The following is a 22,900-nucleotide window of genomic DNA, read 5'->3' as shown; positions in this document are numbered from 1 at the left end:
AGAAAATGTTTATAATAGTTTAGGAAATTAAGTTGTGGTTACCACCAAAGCTTACATTGCAGTGGTACCCGTGGGCATTTTTCACAGAATAGAGGTTGGGTTTGATTCTCATGGTCTTTTTTCCTCTGCTCCCCTTCCCTTTTCCCTGGTAAATAGAATTTCCTTTTTCAAAGAAGTTGGCCTAGTTATTATTACTGTATTATTTTTTAGTTACTGGTAGTTATTGTTTGCATAATTGAACCAGATAGTGTCATAATAGGGTGGTCGTCGGGGAGAAAATAGCTGAAGTTTTTTTTTTTCCCTTCCAAAATAGATCCTTTCTGTCGAGGAATGTTGTGATAAAGCTATGGCGGTGTTTTTGGTTTCTGCTTCCAGTGATTTTACTTCAGAAGCTAAATTTCGATTGCACTTCAGCGGTAATAAACCAATTTGTGAAGCATACCTTACAGTCAAGAGTTCTATAACAACCATTTTATAATAACATTCCGCTATTAACAGCTAAGTGTTTTTTTGTTATAATAACCTTTTTATCTGTAACAAATCATTTTAAGAATACACTCTTTATAAAATTATCCCTCCATAACAACTTTGCTCAAATATTAATTGAATTTATTATTTCACTTATGTTAATTGTCATTTATTTTCATAATAAAGAAAGCAATACTTATGCTTTGTTGTCATAAACATATATTTTGAATCTTCAATACAGTACACAAATTTTGAGAAAGAAAATTACATCAATATATACTTGTTAATAATATATTAGCTTTCTTAAGTTTTTATTTAGTAAAATATGCTTATCTTTTGAGGTTTTAAATCTAAGTAATTTTTTTATATATTTTACTATAAGTTTTTAAAAAAATAAAAACTAATTCTTTGGATAATTATTGTTTTTAATAACTAAATAATATTTAAATTTCAAATTCTGTTATAAAGAGATCTGATTATATCAACGGGGCCTCTCTTGCTTCCATTTTTCTACCTAAGTGCAAAATGCTAAGTGTGAAACGTGTGAGCTTCATTCTTACCTTGACCTTTCTAAACATGTTGGACGACACCCCTATAAATCAATTCGAGAATTCTCATTACATCTAATAATACCATTTTTACCTCATTGGCTAAATGCAATAAAGAGATTGATTTTATGGTTAGTCCTTTATTTATTTTGTGAACAAAAATGCTCGTTGGATTATGACAACATAATGCAGCGAAATTGAAGGTGCAAATTAAAATTGGCTATATTGACCAATGTCTGCCATTTGGGTTACTGACGAGAGGTGCCCCCGTGTAAAAACCCTCTAGCAATTTACCAGCATTGAAATGGCAATCTGATACATCATATACAGACATTCGTGAAATGAAGTTTAACCTTGAACAATTTCATTTCACCCAGGAAATTTTACTATTATTTACACAAGAGTGAATGGCTGGGTCTTGGTCTCGCATAGCATTAATATTTACATTTGCATTAGAATACAAAAATGCAAACCCTAAGAGGACTGGATTTTGCAATAATTTACAATATAGCAAAACTGGGGGGGTTTTGGGTGGTGGTGGTTGGTGGTTGGGAGGGGGGGGGGGGGGATCTTCACCGTCATCTCAGGTTGGAGCATCTCTTCAATTCCGGCTTATGAGCAATATCCTTCTTGGAGACGGTCAAAATGCCACCTTGCTCTTCCACCTTTTCTATGAGAAGTTTTAGCAGAGGCACGTTTGATAGTGTAATGCATGAACCTACCATTATCAACTTCTTCTGTTCAATCAAAAGAGAAGTACATTATTCCATATAATCTGAGGAACTTCACAAAGTTTCAAATAGAGCAAAATTTTCAGTCAAAATGTCTCGAGGAACAGTATCTAAACCTTAGCACGTGTAAGAGCCACGTTAATCCTGTGCCAGTCTCCAAGCAATGAAGAAACATAGTTTCTTGGATTTTCACTTGACCTTACAAAGGATAGCAGAATGCAATCTTTATCCCTTCCCTGCAAAGAGTAGATTACATTAGAACAATTAGGGAAAGTACCGATCTCTTAGTCCTTTCTACCTAAGAAATCAAGTTATTTGATGTAACTGCAAGACCACCATGAGCCACAGAAAATGATTCTAAAAGCAAGAAATCGTGTAGATTGGATCATTCATGAATTGCCAAACAACCTTCTTGGGGCTAATAGCTGGCACAAATAATCTTAAACGGTTGAGGATAGATGACGAACAACTGGACAAGGACTTGGGGATTTTTTCTAGGCAAAGTCAGGTGAACATAAGTGTCTCTGAAGTAGCAATGTGAGATGCGAGGGATTACTCTTCTTGTTCTGGGCTAGGGTATTGAGAAGTTTTAGGCTTCTTGAACTTCTGTTTCAGAAACGGAAAGCCAACCATTTTTCTGCTCTCTACTTCCAGCTGGCATTCAGGACCCTATAGTTCAAAACCGTACTAGGTCGCCTATGTGTAGTTGACAATTACAAATGTGTCATGAATAACCATAGACAGATATGTTTCTAGTAAGGATTGTCTAGTGATTTCCTTTACCCTTCTGCTACCCTGCCATAAAGCATCTGTCTTTTTTAATGAGTAAGAAAAGTTGCAAATTTAAGATGTTTTTCAAGAATGTAATTACATCAACATATATATTACCTGGTATTTATCAATGGTATGTATCTCCACTGATGTGGAAACAGATTGCCGGATAAGATCTACCTGAGAGTTGTAGGGTGTAATGATGCCAATATCTTCCTCCAATATACCTCTGCTCAACAACCTACGCACGATCTGTAGGCCAAAAGCATTATACAGAAATTGCAGCTTAATATATTTCTTGTGATCCGATGCTAATGGTCATTAATATTCATGGAAGAAGCAAGAGGCATTCATACCTCAGCAATGATATTTGCTTCCATTGGGTTATTTACGGCTTTACGGTCATTTGTTTCAAATGCAAGCAACAAATCTAGTTTGGAAAAATAGATAAGGCAACAGCTTAGGACAAGAACGTTTAAACTGCATTTACAAGCCTGCATAATTTGATTTGAGATAGGAATTTGCCTGACCTGTGTTTATAAAGACGACAGGTCTGTCTGGATTCATAGCCTGTCAAGACAGATCATACGTTATTTCACAGAATAAGACGACAAGCAGTAGGGGTATTAACCCTCACAATTCATACAACATATTTTTCTGGAAGGAATATAATTGCTTAAGATGAGATCATCCTTGTCAGATAATGATCACACCATGTCACTGCACTAAATCTCTCCCTTGTAAAATTTCTCCTACTGTTTTCCTACCTTTCCATCACGACCTTTGTATACAAAGTTGAACTCCTCCTTGTCAGTTATGTACAACTTTGTATGAATCATCATTATGGTAAGAATCATCCTTTCTAAGGACCTTTAAGATTGTGCGATGAGAAACTTTGGACAGCGGGTAGCCAAATTTCACTTTTTAAAACACAAGAGATCAACCAACAATTCGGTCTCATTAATACAAGGGTAGTGAAGAACATGTGTTTAGGCTATTCTGTTTTCTCCTCAGTAGTCTAAACCTATTAGATCAACCAATAAAAAATCTCAGAATTAACAAGTAGTAGAGCTTCAGTTAGAAACTGGATCTTTCTATTTTCTCGAGGGTCCAGACAGAAAAGAATGGACAGGCAAAAAATGACTCATATTGTGTCTAGTTACCAGACGGAAACACTAAAAACTAAAAAGTGCACTAGGTTTTACATGACACCTCTTTAATTTGAGTGCATATACCTAAATAAGTACATCGAAAAAGTATATATAAATGAAAGCGTAAATCACTCTAAGATGAGAGAGCATCACTGTGGTTATGACATGAAAATATTAGCAGACTTGCTCCTTGAGAAGCAAGTAGAAAGTGCAGATTTGAGTGGAATTGTTTTGCTGGAATTAACTTTGCAGAAATGAACCAGCAGCTCAAATGCTTAACTTATATACAGGAAAGAACTTATGAGTGCTCAAAGAATGAACAAGTTTCACCAGGTGTATTTTCCATCCAGGCATCAATCTCTTTATAGAAGGTGCAGGCCTCTATAGTTTGGAATATATAGAATAAAGTAATATCATACTAGGAAGCGGCATCTATTTTCCATCCTAAGATCATTCTTTCTAGCTGAGGCGGGCCTCTTATGTTTGTAATCACTGACTATTACCTCCTTCATCCACGCAGGTCCAGATGGCAATGTTGTGTACTTGATTTTGGCATTTTCTACTTGAGAAGAACCACATCGCAATCTGTTACCATATATCAAGGCATTTGATAATGCCATTATGGCTGCACACATGCGGTACTGCAAGTTGTAGCATAGTAGTGGCAACTATATTAACCCAAACGAACTTCAGAGGTGGAAAGAAACATCTTATTGAAATTTGAAGATACCTGGCTTTGCAAAGCACAAATTGCTTGGGGATGAGCTTCTGAGAGTCTGCAGAACAGGCTTACTGCCATTCCATTTTCTCTAGCCTCTGCACTCTAATATGGAAACAGTTCGAAGTTTTGGTATCACAAGTAACAATCATTGGAGCTCAACGCAGAGAGAATCAAGATTACCTGGACGAGTGGTGGTAATTGATAATGATCCCCAACTAGAACAAATTTTGATGCAAATGTCAATGGTCCCAATGATACCTGGATTGTAGATCTAATATTGTCATTTGTTTTTCAAGGACTTGTCATCTGGTGACAAATGTAGTTCATAAAAATAACTAGCTCTAAGAACATAGAAACGGAAAAGCAAAAGAGATTGTTTTGGGGGTAAGGAATTTAAGGCTGCACGACAAAAGCCTATTATTTAAGTGGCTTTGGAGATATAATGATGAAAGCAATAGGTTATGGAAACAACTCATAGATGTCAAATATGGCAGGAAGGATTTTTGGACTCCTCGTGCAGTCCAATCCTTTTCCAAAGGGGGACTTTGGAGCACTATCAGTAGTCTATGGAATGAGTGTAGTCAGTTTGTAAAGTTGAAGCTGGGGAATGGTAAAAATATCCAATTCTGGAATGATGTATGGATGGGGAATGAAAGTCTCAAATCAAATTTCCAGTTTTATATCGCTGCTCCTCTGACAAGAATGGGAAGGTAGCAGGCGTTTATTCAAGTAATGGCTGGCAGTTGATCTTCAGGAGGGGCCTTAATGACTGGGTAGTAGATTAATTCGCTTAGTTAATGCAATTTCTAGACAGTGTCAGTTTGGAGGGCAATAGGAGAGATTCAATGATTTGGGCAGCAAGTAATGATGGGAAATTCATAGTTAGCAGAGGTTATACTCTTTTACAGAAGCAACAAGGGAGGTATGAATCTGATTGGCCATGGAAAGCAATATGGAAATCAAAAGCTCCTGCTAAAGGAGCATGTTTTGGGTGGGTGGCAACAAAGGAAGCTTGTTTAAGTCAGGATAAAATACAGAAGAGAGAAACTATTTTAATTAATAGATGCTATATGTGTGAAGAAGAATTAGAAACAGTAAATCATCTCCTCATTCATTGCAAAGTGGCAAGACAGTGTTGGGAGCTATTCCTTGGTTTGTATGGTATCAAATGGGTTATGCCACAAAATGTAAAAAGTCTGCTGGAGACATGGCAACATCAACAAGTGGCAAGAAGTCAGCAGGCAGTGTGGAGAACAATCCCCCTATGTGTCTTATGGACAACATGGGTGGAGAGAAACAGAGTTTGCTTTGAAGGGATAAGACAGCATGTATCCAGGATTAAAAATAGACGTCTTTTGAATTTGATTTTTAGGTGTAAACGGAGTGTTATTGAAAATCTAGAACAATACATAGATTTCTTAGAGGAGATAGTTGATTTGTAGGAGTAGTTGATAAGTATTATGGCAGTTTTTGGTCTGGTGTAATTGTACCATCTTGGTACCTTCATTAATAAAAATTTACCTTATCAAAAAAATAAAAAGATTGTTAATTGAGATATATAGGACAGTTGCAATCAGCAATAGCAACTTTGACAAGTTTAACCTCATTCACGAGATCTATTGACCAAAATGTTCAAATGCACTACAACACAAATTATAGAAACGTACCGGCAACGTAGTTTGTCCGGCTTCATCCATGATACACACATCAAATCTCTTGTTTGAAAGCAATGGGCTAGTTATCCCCAAACACGTAACAGCAACAACTTTGCTTTGATCTATCCTTTGCTTTATCTCTTCAAGACCATGAGCGTCCATCACTGTAGGAGAAAGTCCAGCAGTAAATTAGTATTCTGTGGGCCAATCAGGAAGCAAACTCTTTGACAAAGTTACCAGAAACCAACTTGATAAGCAATTCTCTCGAACTTCCTCGTGTACAACCTCATATCTTCCAATGCGAATAAAATCTATACCCTGCAACAGTATATATGTTAGTCCCAATGTCCACTGAAGTGGTAATGCAGTAGGATATGCATGTAAATGTAAAAGCACTACATTACTTGTGCCTTGTGGTTCGCAGTCAGCAGAAGCATACCAGAGAATGAAAGCACTAGGAAAAATAAATGATACTCCGTAATATGTAGGTGAAGCATGTCGAGAAATCATTCTCAGCAGGACATTTCAAAAAACCATGCCCTTAGAGGAAGAGGAAAAGAGAGATTTTCCTCGATAACGCTTACATGCATGTCAGTCAATCAGCTTCATTTTACTTGCAGAGCCACTGCGTATAGTTGAATATCTAAATGGATAAAAAGAAGGATCTTTAACTTGATACATTTATACACGAAGAGGTAATTGAGTTATTTTTTAACCTTAGAAATCAGCAGGCTCTTGATTTGATCTAAATGTATGTGAGGATAAGTGTTATAAGGGCAGAATTTTGGTTTACAGCCATGAAGCTAATAGATTATATTTGTTTGCCCCTTCGCCTAAGCCCCACTAACATATATCCGAATATTTTGTCTACTAATTCATCAACAGCTTAACAGCGCTATCTAAAACTTTTCATGGTGAGACCAAGTTATACATGATCTACAATATGGGGGAATCAACTTCAAAGTAAATGACTTGTTTATCAATTTGGACTCAAGATATCCTGTGTTTAGAATTACTGATAGGCATTTGTTAGTTTTCCCTGAAAATGCTTCAAGTTACAAAACAGTTTAAACTTTAAAGGTTGTTATTAATTATATATTTTAAAAATATAGGTTTAGGGTTTAGGGTTTATATTTAACAGTTGAATGCCTAAGTTTGAGTTGTACTTACTACAGGATTGCACTGAGTTAAGCTGAACAGCTATAATCTATTCCCTTATCCATTAAATAGCAAGAAATTCGCATTTTAAATGTCTTCTTTTATTAAATTAAAAGTCAATGAATCATACGTCACACCTTACAAGTAGTGAAGTAGAGCACCTTGGTTCGTAATTGACCAACGGAATGTGAGGAAAAAAACGAGGAATTTCGCATCTAAAAGGGTCTTCCAGCCCTTTCTAAAGGGATGTCCAATTCCTTGATGGCTCCTTCAACCCGTTACTCCATGCGAGAACACATACTTCCAGCAGAGCTTCAAATGAGAGGTGGAGATCCTCCTTAACGCCCATTCACTGACCACATTGCATATGCATCAAATTCTCACAAGTGGAGGAAGGGATTTCAATGGATGCGACAATTTGGTGATTCAAAAAGGATTTTATTCGATGGAGTCACCACCAAGCAGCTTTATGCTAGAATTTATTTCAGGAGATTGGAGGTAGTAAAATGTGAGGTGTATATTTCTAAATGATCGAACGATAAAGAGGAAATAATGATGTAATACTAATACCAGTAGAAGCAGCTAGGGAGTGTAGTTGCCATAGTAGGCCCTTCTTAAATCAACCAGTTTCATCTAATGCTACACATCAACTCCTATGCCTACCTTGCACCAAATATAGATTTCTTCAGTTTGCTAAATCTAGCTTTCCCAAGACTATTTAACAAGAATTTTATACTATGTTGACACCAGTTCTACAGCTTATACCTTCTAAATTTTTGAGATACAGCAACAACAAAAACAACGACCCAGTAAAATCCCACTAGTGAGGTCTGGGGAGGGTAGTGTGTACGCAGACGTTACCCCTACCCGAGGGGGTAGAGAGGCTGTTTCCGAAAGACCCTCGGCTCAAGAAGACGAAAAGAGACAAAGCATCAAGGATGGAGATGACCTGAGCCTTCAGTTTGAGAAGCAGATTATCAACAGCTGAGTTTGTATAGGAGGTAAGCAAAATGGATGAACCTCTCATCAACAGCGCCTTCACAGCATAGACCATAGTGGATGTTTTACCTGTCCCTGGCATTCCTAGTATCAGCGCATAATCCTTTGCCGTAAGTATCTGCATTATTGACAATTATATATGATGCTGTTCTGATAATTCACAATACAATTCTGACAGTTTGATATGGTTGAGGGTTCTGACAACTCGAATGATGTAAGTTTTGCTTTGTATCTGGTTTATCCAATTAAGATTCTGATAATTCACAATACTTTTGATTTGCAAGTGCAGATATAAATCCAATTACAGAGAGTTTCTATAACTCTTCACCTTAAGTATGGCTCGGCGCTGATCGTCATTCAAGTTTTTCTCTGACCAAATGTATGAGATGGCAGGGTCTTGACTAAATTGGCATCCACTATCAAACCTAGGCACCTGCAGAAATTCACAGGTAAGATTTTCTTCTCATTCATTAAAGAGGGCTGTGGCTGAGGAGCTGCAAATCAAATGAGCATTCACCTCCAGATCAACTATCATCTTCCTCAGATGAGAACTCTGATCATTTTGCAGAAATAGTTGTATGAGGTTGAATCTTCAAAATCAAAGCAGGAGTAAATTACGCTTGGACAAATACATGTACTTCAGATGGAGATAATAACACATGAAAAAATTTGAATACCTCATAATTGCAAATGAACCCATAAATTCATCTTTATGAATTCGCCACAACTGCTGATGAAGATCTTGTGCCTGTGAAGTCCGGCTGCTACCTGGAAGCCTTAAGCGTTTGGAAAGAGATACCTGAATTATGAAAGCAAATATTACAAGTTGAAATCTGCGCATGCCTTTTCCTTTTACACATTATTGGACCCAAAATCAAAAGGAGTACCCAGGGAATTTTATATTCCAAACTTGTTAATTAGTGCCAGAATTATCATAAAGGATTATGACAAATCCACAAATATTTTATTTTTTAAATCAAAGACATACAAGGGAATGTAGCCTGGCTCACTTCAGAATGAGTGACAATGGACCTCTACTACTTGAAAACAATACTATGATAAGATAGACAGGTTAGGCCGTAAGGAAATCTTGTATAGATATAGATATATTAACAAAAGAATGCTTTAGCCCTAACGAAATACAGTAAGCTAAACACTAGTATGCTTTAGTTGTAATTATTTCTTAAGACGAACACTGGTTTAGAAGACTTCTGTGTTTGGACTTCTTTAACTTTTCATTTTGGAAAATGCTTTCCAGGTCCTGAAGTAGTTTTTCTTTTGAAAGTGGGATAAAAAGGAAGAGCCGTGTGAAGCTTTAGTTTTGTTAATGGTCAGGGCTCTAACTTTTTTGTTCTGTTTTGTCTCAACAATCAAACTATTTCATTCTTAATCATCTCCCTGTATAGTCTGGAGCTACCTTATTTATTAAAGAAACTTTTCAGTTGTTGAAAGGGACCAAAGTGAGATCTAACAGCATTAACGAAGATGATTGGCAGATGAGAAATATATAAGTTTCCTATTTTTCATTGGAACAAATGAGATTATTTGAAAAGTTCAGGCTGCTCCACCTAAGGAGAATGAAAAGAAGGAACTGAAAATAAGTTATATCTGTGCATTCTAGGCTATTTGCAGCAATGACAAACATTATAAAGTAATAACTCCTTGCATTGAAGAATTAATACCAAATAAAGATCAAATACTCACCGAGATGCGAGAGCAACTCATATCTACAACAACTCCAGTAGCTATTAGTATACCACCAGGTTCAGTGCTCAATACCTGAATAGTTTAAAATTTATATTGTCATACCGTCAATTGATCATGACCATGAATAGAACCAAACATATAACGCTTATAAGACAGCACTTTCAATTCAAACGATCACCACTCATACACTACTGTGAGCTGAAAGTGCAGGAACGAAACAAAAAATTCAGCTAATTAGAGGCTCAACAAAACTAGAAATTACTCTATTTGCAGGCAACTTATACAAACATAAGCCATGGCCCCAACTAAATAAAAAATTACCCCATTTTTTTCAGAAAATAATTGACTATTATTCTGTTTTTTTGTTATTGAATAGTGAGAACTCCCTTTCCTCTATGAGCTTGATGAAGTCCGCCGAGGGTTTGACGCTAGTAGAGAATTACTAAAATTGTGGGATGATCCCAGAGCCACCAAGGCATTTGCTCCCGGATAGAGAGGAACGAATAAGAGGATTCCTGTAGCTGACCACAACTAATTCAGGATCAAGGCATAGTTGATTCATTGAATTCTAAGAAGCTTCATTACTTCACCAAAATAACTAATTGAACCATTAGTTCAAGCCATCCGATTAATATATTTCACAGGGACAGGAACCTGCAGTTTGCTATAGATGCATATAACTGCTCTGTCTCGCTACTTTTCCCTTGGGAGGCAAACAGATGATGTTACAACTATGGACAAGTAATTCTTTGCTTCAGCTGCTTGCTGTGAAAATAGAACATTCAGGAGTGCAAAAAGAATATGGGAAAGAAGAATACCACATAATCCCCATTCCCAAGTGAGGATTCAAACTTTTTCATGGGAAAATTATAACTATTAAGAGCATCTCCATCCTGTTGATGAGTGCCCAAGGAAGTCCAATCTCGATGTACAAAGTGATAAGTAAATTGATTTCCTTTGCAAAAGTTTGTTGGTGTGGTTCGTTCTGATGTATCAAGGACAAGAGAAGATAAGTAAGAAGCGTAAAAGTCATTCTTTGAACTTTGTGAACACCAAATTTCTTTCTTTACAACCTGAAAAAACAAATTAACAAGTAAAGAGATATTCAATTGCCATGAAGTGATTTCTACATTTACAGTCGACAATGTATTGTACCTCAACTTCTTTAGCCTCCAAGTCAATCAACTGATCCCATTTTTGAAGAAAATTAGTATGTGCAATTGTTAGATGGCTAACAAGTGAATCAAACACACCGCCCAAACCGCTACCTTCTGTGGTGCCACCATATGCCTATGAAAATTTTCAGGATCCAGTAGTATAAGTTTTTACTTTCAACAAAGTCCCAATAATATTGAATATTGATGTTACCCATAATATGATGTATAAGCACAACTAAGATGAGAATAAGTATTCGGGCATACACCAAGAAAAGATGACTGATTTTCATGTCAACATTGATTAGGCTAATATGGAAAACATGCATGTTGATTTATCATCGCCATTATTCTACCCATTTTGTTGATTAGCATGATTCAAGGAGACTTGATTTAGGAGTGTTGATTAGCATGATTTCAGGAGATTTGATTATATTTAGGAGAACTGATTTTATTTGATTTTATTTGATAGCTGGATTGATTGTATAGATTTATTTTATTTCCTTAATTAGCATTAGGAGCTTTGTATAATTCCCTTACTCATGGGATGTAAACACACACAGAAATACAAGAAGCCTTTTCTTCTTCTCAAAATCTACAGTAACAAAAAAGGAAGCAATTGCTGCTCGATTTCAAGTATGTTCCTTTAGTCCTTTCCATATTGCACACTGCAAAATGCTGACTCCTCATCATTAAGCAAATTGATTAGTATTCAGAAAAGCCGTTAGATTGCCTTGATTACATGTCTAGCTTCTTAGGCGCGCACCAAGTTTTGGCACCTTTGTCAAGAAAAATAAGACCCGACATAATTAGAATTCTAACACATTATAAATGCAATCTTTTGCCTCAATTCAGGTTCCAAATAAGTACTAGTTGTAGCATAAATGTCAAAGTTTACAGTCATTTGATATTTTTCAGGAATCAGGCTTAGTACTAATATTCCAAACATGGCATTTGAGGCAATAACTTTCTCTTGATTGTTAATTACCCCTTCTTCTATCAGCAAGCACCTATGTTACTGTAACCACATGGCAGGTTTTACTAGGAGAAGAGAACTACAGTGCGTGTAAGCATATTACCTCTGTATATTTATTTTGATGAAGATACCTCTGTATATTTATCACATGCACATTCGCCAACCAAAGGATTTAGTTACCGACTTCAACAACTAAGCTCCCTTCCTTTCTTCTATAGATGGTTTATCATCTGAGTTTCTCAGAATCTCGATCATTTTGAAAGGAGAACATTTTCTTAGCATGGAGCATAGCTAAAGATGCGAAAATGTTTTAGGATTGAAAACTGAGTAAACATGGAAGCCCCTTTAACCAATTATTTTGAAAATCTATATACGTAAAAGAGCACAATGGATGCTTGTCACTATGAAGACCCTGAGAACTTCTCAAATTACCTTATGATAAACAGTACAGACATTGAGGTGTCGACAGCCTCTGCACATATTTGGACTCTGCATCAAAAGAAAGAAGTCACCAGAATAATAAGTTAATAATATCTAGAAGATTTTGTTAAATGAGTTCCTCTTGGTCAGGTAATAAGCTAATTCAGTCTTCTGATCCCTTTTATGGTTTTACTTATAATTAAGGCGATAAATGATTGTGGCCTGGGATAGTGGTGGAAGATGACAACCATGCTTAGGTCTCTACAGGAAGAATTAGTATTCAATACTAATTGAAGGTGTATTCGGAATGAACTACACTTAGCAGGCAAAACATTCACCTCTATGAAGACAACTAAACCAAGGGGATGGGGAGGATATATTTCAGTAGAGATTTTTATGTGGTACCAGAGAGAACAGGTTACAGAATACAATTAAGAGCCTTTTAACCTTAACAATTTCTATAAACTTACAGGACTGTGCACAAAGAGAATATGATAAAAGGCACAAGAAAATGCGGGCCCTGAATGCTTAGCGGACAACACGCCATTATGTGGAAACTGATCAGCCACATATTCAATGACTAGACAGTACTAATGCAAAATATTCAGTTCTCACAAACACTATCTGTATTTAATCCAAGTATAACAGGATGAGACGGAGATACCTTACCTGTAACATTGGTGGCAGTTGTTGAGTTATAGTGGTCTTGAGAAGATCATTTGCAAGTTCATTACGGCGCATTATTAGGCCAACCAAGTCAGATCTTCGAACAGTAATTCCCTTGAAAAATGAAGTGTAATTTAGAAGGTTGCAAAGAAAAGCAATCTTTATAATTCTTACAGATGCTAGTTTTCACCTACTTATCAAAATCAAATGCTTGATTTTACCTGCGTATGATCTGTGTGCAGATAATACAGGAGACCATGTCCAATATGCTGCGAGTATCTAATTAAGAGAAAAATAGATGGCAATGAGATGAATCTATGAAGAACTAAAGGAAAATCTACATGGCAGTACAGCACATGCCCACAGTAGGTGAATAATTATGCAAATAGGCAGGGTTCAGTGCACCTTTCTGACATTAGAAGGGTATACAGCATCACTTGAGCATTATGTTCCATAGCTGTCTGCAGAATGTAAAGCCAATGATAGCCTAGAGGTTAGGTGCCTAGCAAGAACGTGTAAAGTGGAAAATTATCATCACTTCACAACTAAGTGGTACTATTTGGCAAATGCTCAAAAAAACTTGCCAGTCCATTTGTTGCCTTCCCAGTTTTAAATTCGAGAGGCATAATCATCTCATTATGTTTACTGGTGTTGAATTTTACATTTACTCGCAAGGATGCATCAATCATGCCTTTCAACCCATATTTTGGGGCCCATGCCATTTCTTCAATATCAAGTACCTATATTTAAGGACATCCAAAATGAAAAGAATATAAACTCAGGGAGGATAGACAGACTGGACAGGGTGAACCATGTTATATGCATTTTCAAAACAATTACAGGTGAATATATGTTCTTGACATGTAAGTAATGTTTGTCCTTTGTTTTCCAGAAAAGAAGGGTTTGTCATGTAGATAATGCTACAAAGCACCAGTAGTTTTGCATCATGTTGCAGTTTATTCTCCTTTAAGACAAATAATGTCCTTCAGAAAAAACTGCTCAATATCCAGTCAAAACTAATAAATCAGGCATAATCTTGGTTAAAGAAAGCAAACCCAAGTGCATATAGCTAACTGAACTGAAGCACAAATCCTGTAAACCACCTGGGGAATGTAATATTAGTTAAATGTTAGATTAACATGTTCCATTGGTTGCTCATTACTAGACATACTCTAACAATCTCGCTACCATAAACTTTACAAACACAATTTATATCTGATGTCCCATAACTCATCAATTAATAATGAACCTTTTCTTTTTAAAAAATCTTAACGTTATACTTTAGGAGGACTGTGTGGAAAGCTTGTCGATTATTTCTTAGTTCGTCACAAATCATAAATACAAAAAGACACTAATGTTAGAGATAAATGTGTTACATTGGAATGAACCATTCCTAATGATCATCCTGATGTGGTTAATGCTTTGTATATCAGAAATATTTGCAACATATGCTTCTGAGAACTAATAAAATTCGTATTACCAAGAAAGATAGGAGGTTCCTTACTTCACATACTTTAATCTTCTTAACTCCGTCTTCACTTCCAAAATCAATACTTGGGCCTTCTGAAACCTAGCATAATTTAAGCTCATAAATATGTTAGTTAAACAAGGAGAGAAATTATATCAATGTGGGAACAAATGTGAGAATGGGCACAAATTATAATCAAGATGTACTGAGAATCAAACACAAAGAACTAGCCACCAACGAAGTAGAAAATAGTGATGGACATGGCAAAAGGACAAGTGTTGCCTATGTTACATGGATCCTTCCAAAAAAAAACACCAAAGTCGATCCAAATTGATAAGGGCATGGGTGTGAGATATCACCGCACTTGGTTAATTCACCTAGACTGCATTGGCTACAACTATGGCCGAGAAGCATAGGTTGGCTATGTTTTTGGTTTCAAATTTTGGGTTTTACATAAGTATTCAGATAAAGTATTCTGAAAAATTGTAATTGTATGTGATATACGCATGGAATAAAAGCTTAGATATTTAAAGCAATTTATTTGTATGTGTTTTTGTCGGATGATCTTTCAAATGAATTAGTCATATAAATATATATGTTATACTATACATTTATTAGTGGTATCTCAGCACTTGTACCTGACCACCTTTCCTAATTCCCCAATCCTAAGATTTAGGTGATGACATATCATCCTTCTAGATCCGCACCCATGCAACCACACCTGTATCCATCTATCACACATTTTGGTTGACGTGACTAAGAGGACTAGCCTATGTACAAAGAATTTGGAACATAGTACTTTGGAGATGGCTCTAACTATGCTTTCTTTAGGTACCGTATCCTTTTTATTTTTCAATTGTCTCATTTGGGTTTTACAAGTGTTAGCACAAAAATTGTAAACAATCCATAAACCATCACCTTTCTGGAAAAAAATATGGCATGTTCTTGATAGGGCTGCATGCTTTGTTGAACAAAGTAGCCTAATTTAATCTAAGTCTAACAAGGAGTTGACACCATTCTAAAGTTTCAAAATCACAACCCCACCTTTCCAGCTTAGTTACTAATAGCCTCAAGATAGTGTTTAACAACAAATGTAGCCATTTACCTCTGAATATTGGAAGGAACGTATCCAATTCAGCAGTTTTGGAATTGCCTCAATCAATGTCTTGTGAGTATCATTTTCATCAACTGCAATTACCACAAGTTTGAGAAGTTTCAGCATTGAAAGGAATGGACAGTTTAAGTGCTTTACTGTAGACTTGTCGTTGAGAATCATCTTTCCAGGACTTCTAAGAAAGCATGTTTCCAGATGCCAACGTAATAATTACGACTTCACAAAGTAGCACTTGGGAGAAACTTATGTTCCTCACCTCCACATGCATATAGGCTCTCAAGACTTTTCTGGAGCACTATCCTTGCATAATCCTCCAAGAATTCTTGTGTAGGGGACTCTCTGATCAGCCCAGCCTGGCAAAAACGTCAGTCACTTTCAATGGCATAGTTTATAGTACATGCATAGCAGTGAAAATTTAAACTATGATAGGAAATGTGCCTATGGCCATAGAAAGCAAGAAATTTTCATTCATAAAACCTGAAACATCTGATGCAATAATGTACCAATCAATGCTGCAGCTGAATACTCGCCAGATTTTAACCTCTCATCCAGCACAGCTCGCCTTGAGCAACTGAAACTGGAAGCAACCTAACAGAGTACTCAACGTTCAAGAACAATGGAGAAAGAAGAATCATCAACTGATGGAAGCAAGACTTTGCAGAAGCTGGAACAGTGAAAGACAACATGTTGAGTAATCGAAACAAGCAACTGAAAAATAATTGCACAAACATACCCTTGTTCCAGAGACTAAAACATCTGGATGAACAATGAGAAAATTCTTCTCGCGGTTTATTTCACATTTTCCTTCGCTGTCAAACTCACCAATGACATGAATAGTATCTCCTGGTGCAACAACACTATAGCACCTGGAAAGCAAGTAAGTTCCTCATCATAATTGTCTGTCAACAATTAGAATTACAAAGCTTAAGAAGAGACGATCTCTGGTCTCTTCCACAGAAGGTTCATACAGATGATGGACTATAGTTTCCCACAAGTGGAAGGTATTTTGATAAAATGAAGCAATGCAGAAAAGCGGCTGGGACTAAAACATTGTCTGCTTTAGAATTTAGGATAAAGATGCCTTTGTAAACTCAAATGCAAAGACAAGAAAGACATAAAAGCTACCTCAACATCAAAAGACATATGATGCAAGAAGAAGGGGGACAAAACTAGTGTTTGAAAGGTCATCCGAGTAGCAGTGTCACTGTAATCTCTGTTTGTTTAGTTCACATGATAATCTCTTTGGGTCCATGACAGATCTAAAGAAGCAAATATTAGATATAAGTTACACAATGCACATTGAGATTGCTGTTCTGCATGACTAAATATCATCACAACTGAACTGTCGGTTGGGAAGATGATGTAAGAGTAGAAAAAGTATTTGTGTTCGAGTAACAAGTCATTGTAAACAGGAAAGTCCATCGCCCATGTTGTCTACATTCTACTATAACAGAAATAGAGGAAATTATTCAAGAGTATTGGTCCTCTTGAATGAAATAGCTTGATTGTGAATCTGTGTTTTTAAGTATATTCAGCAGATTGATAATAGATGAAATAACAGAGATTCAACTCATTACCACTCATCCCTCAAATGCAAAACCCGCTCTTCTCCACTTTGTTCATTCAGTATACGCAAAACCTGAAAGTCATCGTCAGGTGTCCGTACATCACTTGGGTTAGTGAGAAGTGAGAACTCAGAAAGGTTTTAACAAGGGGCTTTGGCACAAACCTTGAAGGAATACTGCTGTCCAGATGTTTCAACTTGTCCATGCTTCTCAGAAACCTGTAGTAACATATGTTTTGAAGTACATCGATCCATAATTCACATAACGGATATAATTAAATAAGAGAAGTTCCAATGTACCTCCAATACAAGAAAATAGATAGTTGACTCTTTCCTTTGGTCACGTGCACAAAAACTTTCTGCCGATTTCTGCAAAATGGCAGCTGGCTTAGCTGGTTCATCATGACTACGGGATGCAACTTTCTCCTCACATTTTGGTTCAACATTAATGACATCTTCTAGCACAATGGCAGCTGGCTCTTCATGACTATGGGATGCAACTTTCTCCTCATATTTTGGTACAACAGAAATTACATCTTCTAGTACAATGGAAGCTGGCTTAGCTGGTTCATCATGACTATGGGCAACTTTCTCTTTAGATTTTGGTTCAACCGAAATTACATCTTCTACTTGGTCTAAAAGCTCAATCAATGCCTGAAACAGGATATAAAACCTATAAAGCACGGGGACTGTCGAAGTACGACTAATTACATTTTCTGCACAAATGGGGTCAGAAATGACTAACAGCAAATAATTACATTAGCTGAAAATGCCAGAGCAGTCAAAGACCTTTTTGTGTTGCCTTGAACCAAGCTGATCAGAGAATTCATTATTATTGACCACATTGGCAGGCTGCATTAATTGCCAGAAATCATCAGAAACATTTCTACACGAAACGTGACAGATGTTTACTAGGATGACGATGCAGATACTACCTTATCGCTGCCGTATGTCAAAGATGGTGGAGTCTGAAAAGGACTCTGACTGTTAGTTACTTCAGCTTTGCTCTGGCAGCTTAAGTTTCCATTGGTTTCCCACAGATCCATTACATGATCGGTGTTTCTGTTTCTCAAGCTAGCCCTATTTGAGCTTACTAATGATTTATCAAGCGCCTTCAGTGGAGGTGAACAAAGCCGCTTCTCAAACTTTCTTTCTGTCCCGGGAGACGTCTGTAGTAATCATTAGTCTTATAGTATTACAATGATCTATAACAAAACATGGCACAGCATAATTGTACATTATGTTTATGTACCTTTTTCAGCGAACATTCTTGAATACTTAAGGAGTTGAAGCGTGATGAATCCGCCAACACTTTTACCATCTCTGGTAGTTGTTTGGACACGGCATGAAGTCGTTCATTCACTGGAGATATTCTCCATGATACTTCATCACCTCCATCATCCTGGCTTTGCTTGATCAGCTAACAAACAACAGCACATATAATAGATCATATGCAACTGGCAAGCAAACTTCTACAACTTTTGAATCCGTTAGATTTAATTCTTTTTCATGCTTTCTTAACCATGAATGCAACAGTCTAAGCATTTAAAAGTATAGACTAAAAGGTGTGTCAAGTTTATTAAACGACTGATGGATTCAAAATCCTCCTTACAAGATAGAAGAGTTTGCTGGGGTCAAAGAAGACCACCAACATGTCTTCAAAATTCTAAAAGCGGGACAGCCATGCAATGTCTATACAAAGTTTAGACAGGTCTCTGAGGTTAGGACCCCAAACTCCCAGCTCTCCAGTAAGAGATTGGCAACCTCGACCAAAAACAACTCTTATAAGCAAAAGTGTCCCAACAACAGCCTAAGTCCTGTAGCACTGAGCAGGGAGAGAATACTTCTCTTAGTTTATCTTCTACTCTCTAATTGTCAGGATTAGTACCAAGTCTTTAACTTTCCTGGTTCTTAAGTGTCCTAATTTTACGTGAATGGTGTACCATCTACTAGAAATTCTTCCTGCTACTTTCTCCCCATAATGGACTCAGATTAGACTTGCTACTGTTTTGGCTTGACTAAGCTTCCTAGTCTAGGAATAACCTAGCGGACATAATGTCCGCCTTACCAGCTTCAACATAAGTAGCACAAGAATTTGCCTTCTATGAATATCGCATACTATTGACAAATGCTACTTTAACTTCAGTGACACAGAGAACTGCGTTGCTTAAAAGTCTTTTGTGTGATGTTACATCAATGAGTTTACTCAGTAATTTCCCCCTACCCTTGCCCCGATCCGTCATAGCACGATTTCTTGTAGAATGAGCCTAAAAAGTTGCAATTTTGTAATTAATACGTAAGCAAGAAGACCCTTCATTCATATACACGCGTTGAAAATTAGCTCCATCCAAGTAAATTTCACCGAGCAACTAACAATTGATGCGCCTCAATCCCAAACAAGTTGGTGTTGGCTATATGAATCTATCACTGATGATGTTACTCGCCAATAAAAAGGTAAATAAATAAACAACAACAATAACTAGAAACAAACCATCAGAAAATAAAGATAATTACCATTCCTGGAGAAAACTTTAAGCGCTTCACAGACACGGACTTGCATAACTCAGGCGTTATTTCTGCTTGATTTTTCTCCTTCCCTGAACCTGCAGTTACCACATTCTCCGTAGGTGTACTCTGAGACGGACCACCCGAGTCATTCATTTTCAAAGTAACTCTTTTTTCCTTGTTTTTACCATCCCCAACTCCCCTATCCTTAAATCTCTCTGTTACATCAATATGATCCGATTTATTTACATTTTTATAACCTTTATCTCGAGACACCGCACTATCCTTGTCACACTTTTTCAAATTCAATCCATCATTTCTAGAAGTTTCTGGTACTGAGACACTGGAATTTTCTTGAGGGATTTGAAATGAGTTGGAATTGGAGTTGTGGGGAACGAGGAGGGGTTTGGATTTCTGAGAGAGGACATTTTGGGTGTGGCGTTCAAAGAAATGCTGGATCCCGAATTTGGACGGCTGAGATTGCTGCTGATGCTGAAGGTTCTGGCTTTGATTGCTTGATTTCTTCGTTGATCCTGAACTTGTTCTTTTCTTTGGAGCCATTTTATGTTTCGATTGAGCTTAGTTGTGCTATTACAGAATACAGATGACACTAACTAGGGTTTTAGGTCATTGGAGAAGATTGAAGAAAGAGGGCAAAAATGTTGGGAACTGAGAGAGGGATTTTCCCGCCAAAAGAGAAGGGGCACGGTTTGGAGGGAGTGAATTTGGACCCTAGGATCTGATTACAAGTTGGACTGAGAGGGAATTTTTTAAAGGATAGAATGGGGTAAAATCAGAAATAACCAGATTTAGAATTGGTACTTAAAAATAGGCACAGTTTCAAAAGTAATTAAAATTTAACTACTTTTCATGTAAAAATAAAATCTATATCTATATTATATTAAAAGCACGAATGCCCTTAACAAAATATCGTTCGTCTTTTTTACCGTTTACAAATAGAGTTTACATCATATAAAATAGTAATTTAGTTTGTTTTCCTAATATGTATGAATACTCATTTAATTATTTTTTTAATATGTAGGAATACTCATTTAATTATTTTTCTAATATTTAGGACTACAAAATCAACTAAATTTTATATATTACATTCTTCCTTCTTTGGATTACGTAGAAAAAATTAATATTTAAAACTTCAAAAATATTAACATTTTATTTTATATAAATTTTTACACTTAAATTATATATAAATGAAAAGAAAAGGAAATAATTAAAAATACTAACCAAATAGGACGTAACCACTTGGTATTTAAAAGTTTATCCCTTTGGACAAATACCGAGAATTCAATCCAAAAAAAAAAAGGACGCACGACGTTCTTGGAAGATGACGGAGTAACTTTTTTTATGTTTTGATTTAGGTGAAACCATTTTATACACTAAAATACTTTAAAATATACAAAACTATTTCCCACTTACAATTTGACAAAGGAATTTTTATTCGATAAAATATAATTATAATCGAATATTTAAAATTTGGTATGATCTAATATTAAGAATTTAAATCAATAAAATATAATTTATATTTTTTATTGCTGAAAATAAATAATTAAGTATTTGGAATAGCTAATTAGCAAAAAAAAATAATTTCATTATTTTTCAAATTCATCATACAAGTAAACCTATCTTCAGGTTAACAAAAATCTTGGCTTAAATAGATATATTTCAATAAAAAAAGACCACTGATGATGAAAAAAATTAGAAAATAAAATCGAATCAATTATAATATAGTATTAAAAATTAACTTGGTTAAAATTCAAAATAGAAGAAATAAGAATGAAATAATACGTATTCAAAATAAGTTGACATTTATTATTATTTTTATTTTTCATCTATTCCAATAAATGGCCCTCTATAGTTTTTTGTATACGTAATAAGTTATTGGTTGTAAAATACACATTTAGTATTAGTCAATTTTAGACTTTACACTGTTACTTAATTATTCATTTTTTCCCTATAAACTATATGACCTAGCCGTTCATTCCAATGGCTCTAAAAGAAAGATACAATTTTTTTAATTAATGTTAATTTGATGACTGTTTGAAGAATTATAATAAAAATATATAACGATTTCGATCATGTTAGATTTAATATTATGTCACAAAAATGACTACAATTTTTGTAAGCTTACCCCAAAGGATATGCCCTTCAAATTAATATAAAATATATGTGCTCAAATGGTTTACGTGTGAACCAGTTTCTTCTAAAAACTATATGACGACCCTCTTTATTCCAAATCTATGAGAAAAATAATATTATTTTTATTGATGGCCTTTTGAAGAATCATAATAAAAATGTATAATAAATATCAAAAATTAATTACCAAAAAACAGATATATCAATCATTTTTTATTTAATATCATGTTACATGAATTACTACAATTTTCGTAAGATTTTTTCCAAAGATATGCCTTTCAAATTAAGAAGAAATTCATATTCTCCAATCGAAATGTGTATCGATAATTTACCTTTTAATTTTTTAAAAAAAAATTGTTATAAAACTAATTATTTTCAAATATAACGACAAATGGAGTTAAACAATATTAGAATTATTTAAATACTAATTCCACTTGAATAATAATATATTGAAACTAAATATACTCTTTCAAATATAATTTTGAGTCATTCTCCGATGTATTTTACTAGCTTACTTTAGTATTCGTTTTGAATATCTTTTCTCATTTTCAAGGCTCTTTGATTTTGTGTTCATCTGAAATTCATGAATTATTAGTTGTTTGCTATATGTGTGAAGTTCTATCCATTATTTATGTTTTCAATGACTATATGTACTACTGAAACCGAAAAGGAAGCATGCTAACTTTATTTATTAAAAAAGTGGCATAAATTTTAAGTTGAATTATTAGGTGATGATTGAGGATTTCTATGAGACACTTTTTTCTTGGTTATACGTACAATGTCAATATTAATGAGTATTGTCAGGAACTTATGATTTTATTTCATAACTCAAACACTCATTGAGATAGGATACACGCGCGATGTGCGTACCATGAACAATTTTTTTATTATATTGAACGTAAAATTCTTATTGGATAAAAATTATAATTACAATTAAATATTTAAAACTTGGGATGAGCTATTATTAAGATTT

The 22,900-nt window shown here is 35.4% G+C and overlaps 1 protein-coding gene and 1 long non-coding RNA gene across 10 annotated transcripts; one reads left to right on the top strand and one right to left on the bottom strand.

The window, feature by feature from the left end:
* Positions 1-1,358: 1,358 nt before the first annotated feature.
* LOC104096918 (DNA replication ATP-dependent helicase/nuclease JHS1) lies at positions 1,359-20,500 on the bottom strand. Of its 9 annotated transcripts, none has more exons than XM_070195700.1 (34): positions 19,786-20,499; positions 18,524-18,691; positions 18,207-18,440; positions 18,061-18,123; positions 17,572-17,925; positions 17,437-17,490; positions 17,285-17,346; positions 16,441-16,573; positions 16,185-16,295; positions 15,964-16,060; positions 15,699-15,781; positions 14,630-14,695; positions 13,706-13,865; positions 13,531-13,582; positions 13,347-13,404; positions 13,129-13,239; positions 12,472-12,528; positions 11,065-11,199; positions 10,728-10,982; positions 9,907-9,981; positions 8,880-9,001; positions 8,720-8,792; positions 8,531-8,635; positions 8,153-8,320; positions 6,294-6,363; positions 6,058-6,209; positions 4,571-4,649; positions 4,400-4,485; positions 4,173-4,310; positions 3,049-3,088; positions 2,875-2,948; positions 2,636-2,770; positions 1,864-1,983; positions 1,359-1,753 (listed from the first exon to the last, which is right to left on the bottom strand). In XM_070195700.1, the coding sequence occupies exons 1-34, from the start codon at positions 20,335-20,337 to the stop codon at positions 1,595-1,597; spliced, it is 4,401 nt and encodes a 1,466-aa protein (XP_070051801.1). In that variant the 5' UTR covers positions 20,338-20,499; the 3' UTR covers positions 1,359-1,594. The 9 variants fall into 9 exon arrangements, 6 of the variants coding, with proteins under 6 accessions (XP_070051801.1, XP_070051800.1, XP_070051802.1 ...); XM_070195699.1 differs by having other exon boundaries at positions 4,400-4,492; positions 4,571-4,648; XM_070195701.1 differs by having other exon boundaries at positions 4,400-4,492; positions 4,571-4,648; positions 14,639-14,695.
* On the top strand, positions 4,189-5,341 carry LOC138906588 (uncharacterized). Its single transcript, XR_011414055.1, has 2 exons — positions 4,189-4,307; positions 4,396-5,341. It is a non-coding gene; the product is annotated as an uncharacterized lncRNA (long non-coding RNA).
* Positions 20,501-22,900: the final 2,400 nt, after the last annotated feature.

This window comes from Nicotiana tomentosiformis, chromosome 2 (genome assembly GCF_000390325.3).
Source record: "Nicotiana tomentosiformis chromosome 2, ASM39032v3, whole genome shotgun sequence".
NCBI lineage: Eukaryota > Viridiplantae > Streptophyta > Magnoliopsida > Solanales > Solanaceae > Nicotiana > Nicotiana tomentosiformis.
Note: the sequence above shows the minus strand (reverse complement) of the source record. Positions and strands in the feature narration are given on the sequence as shown.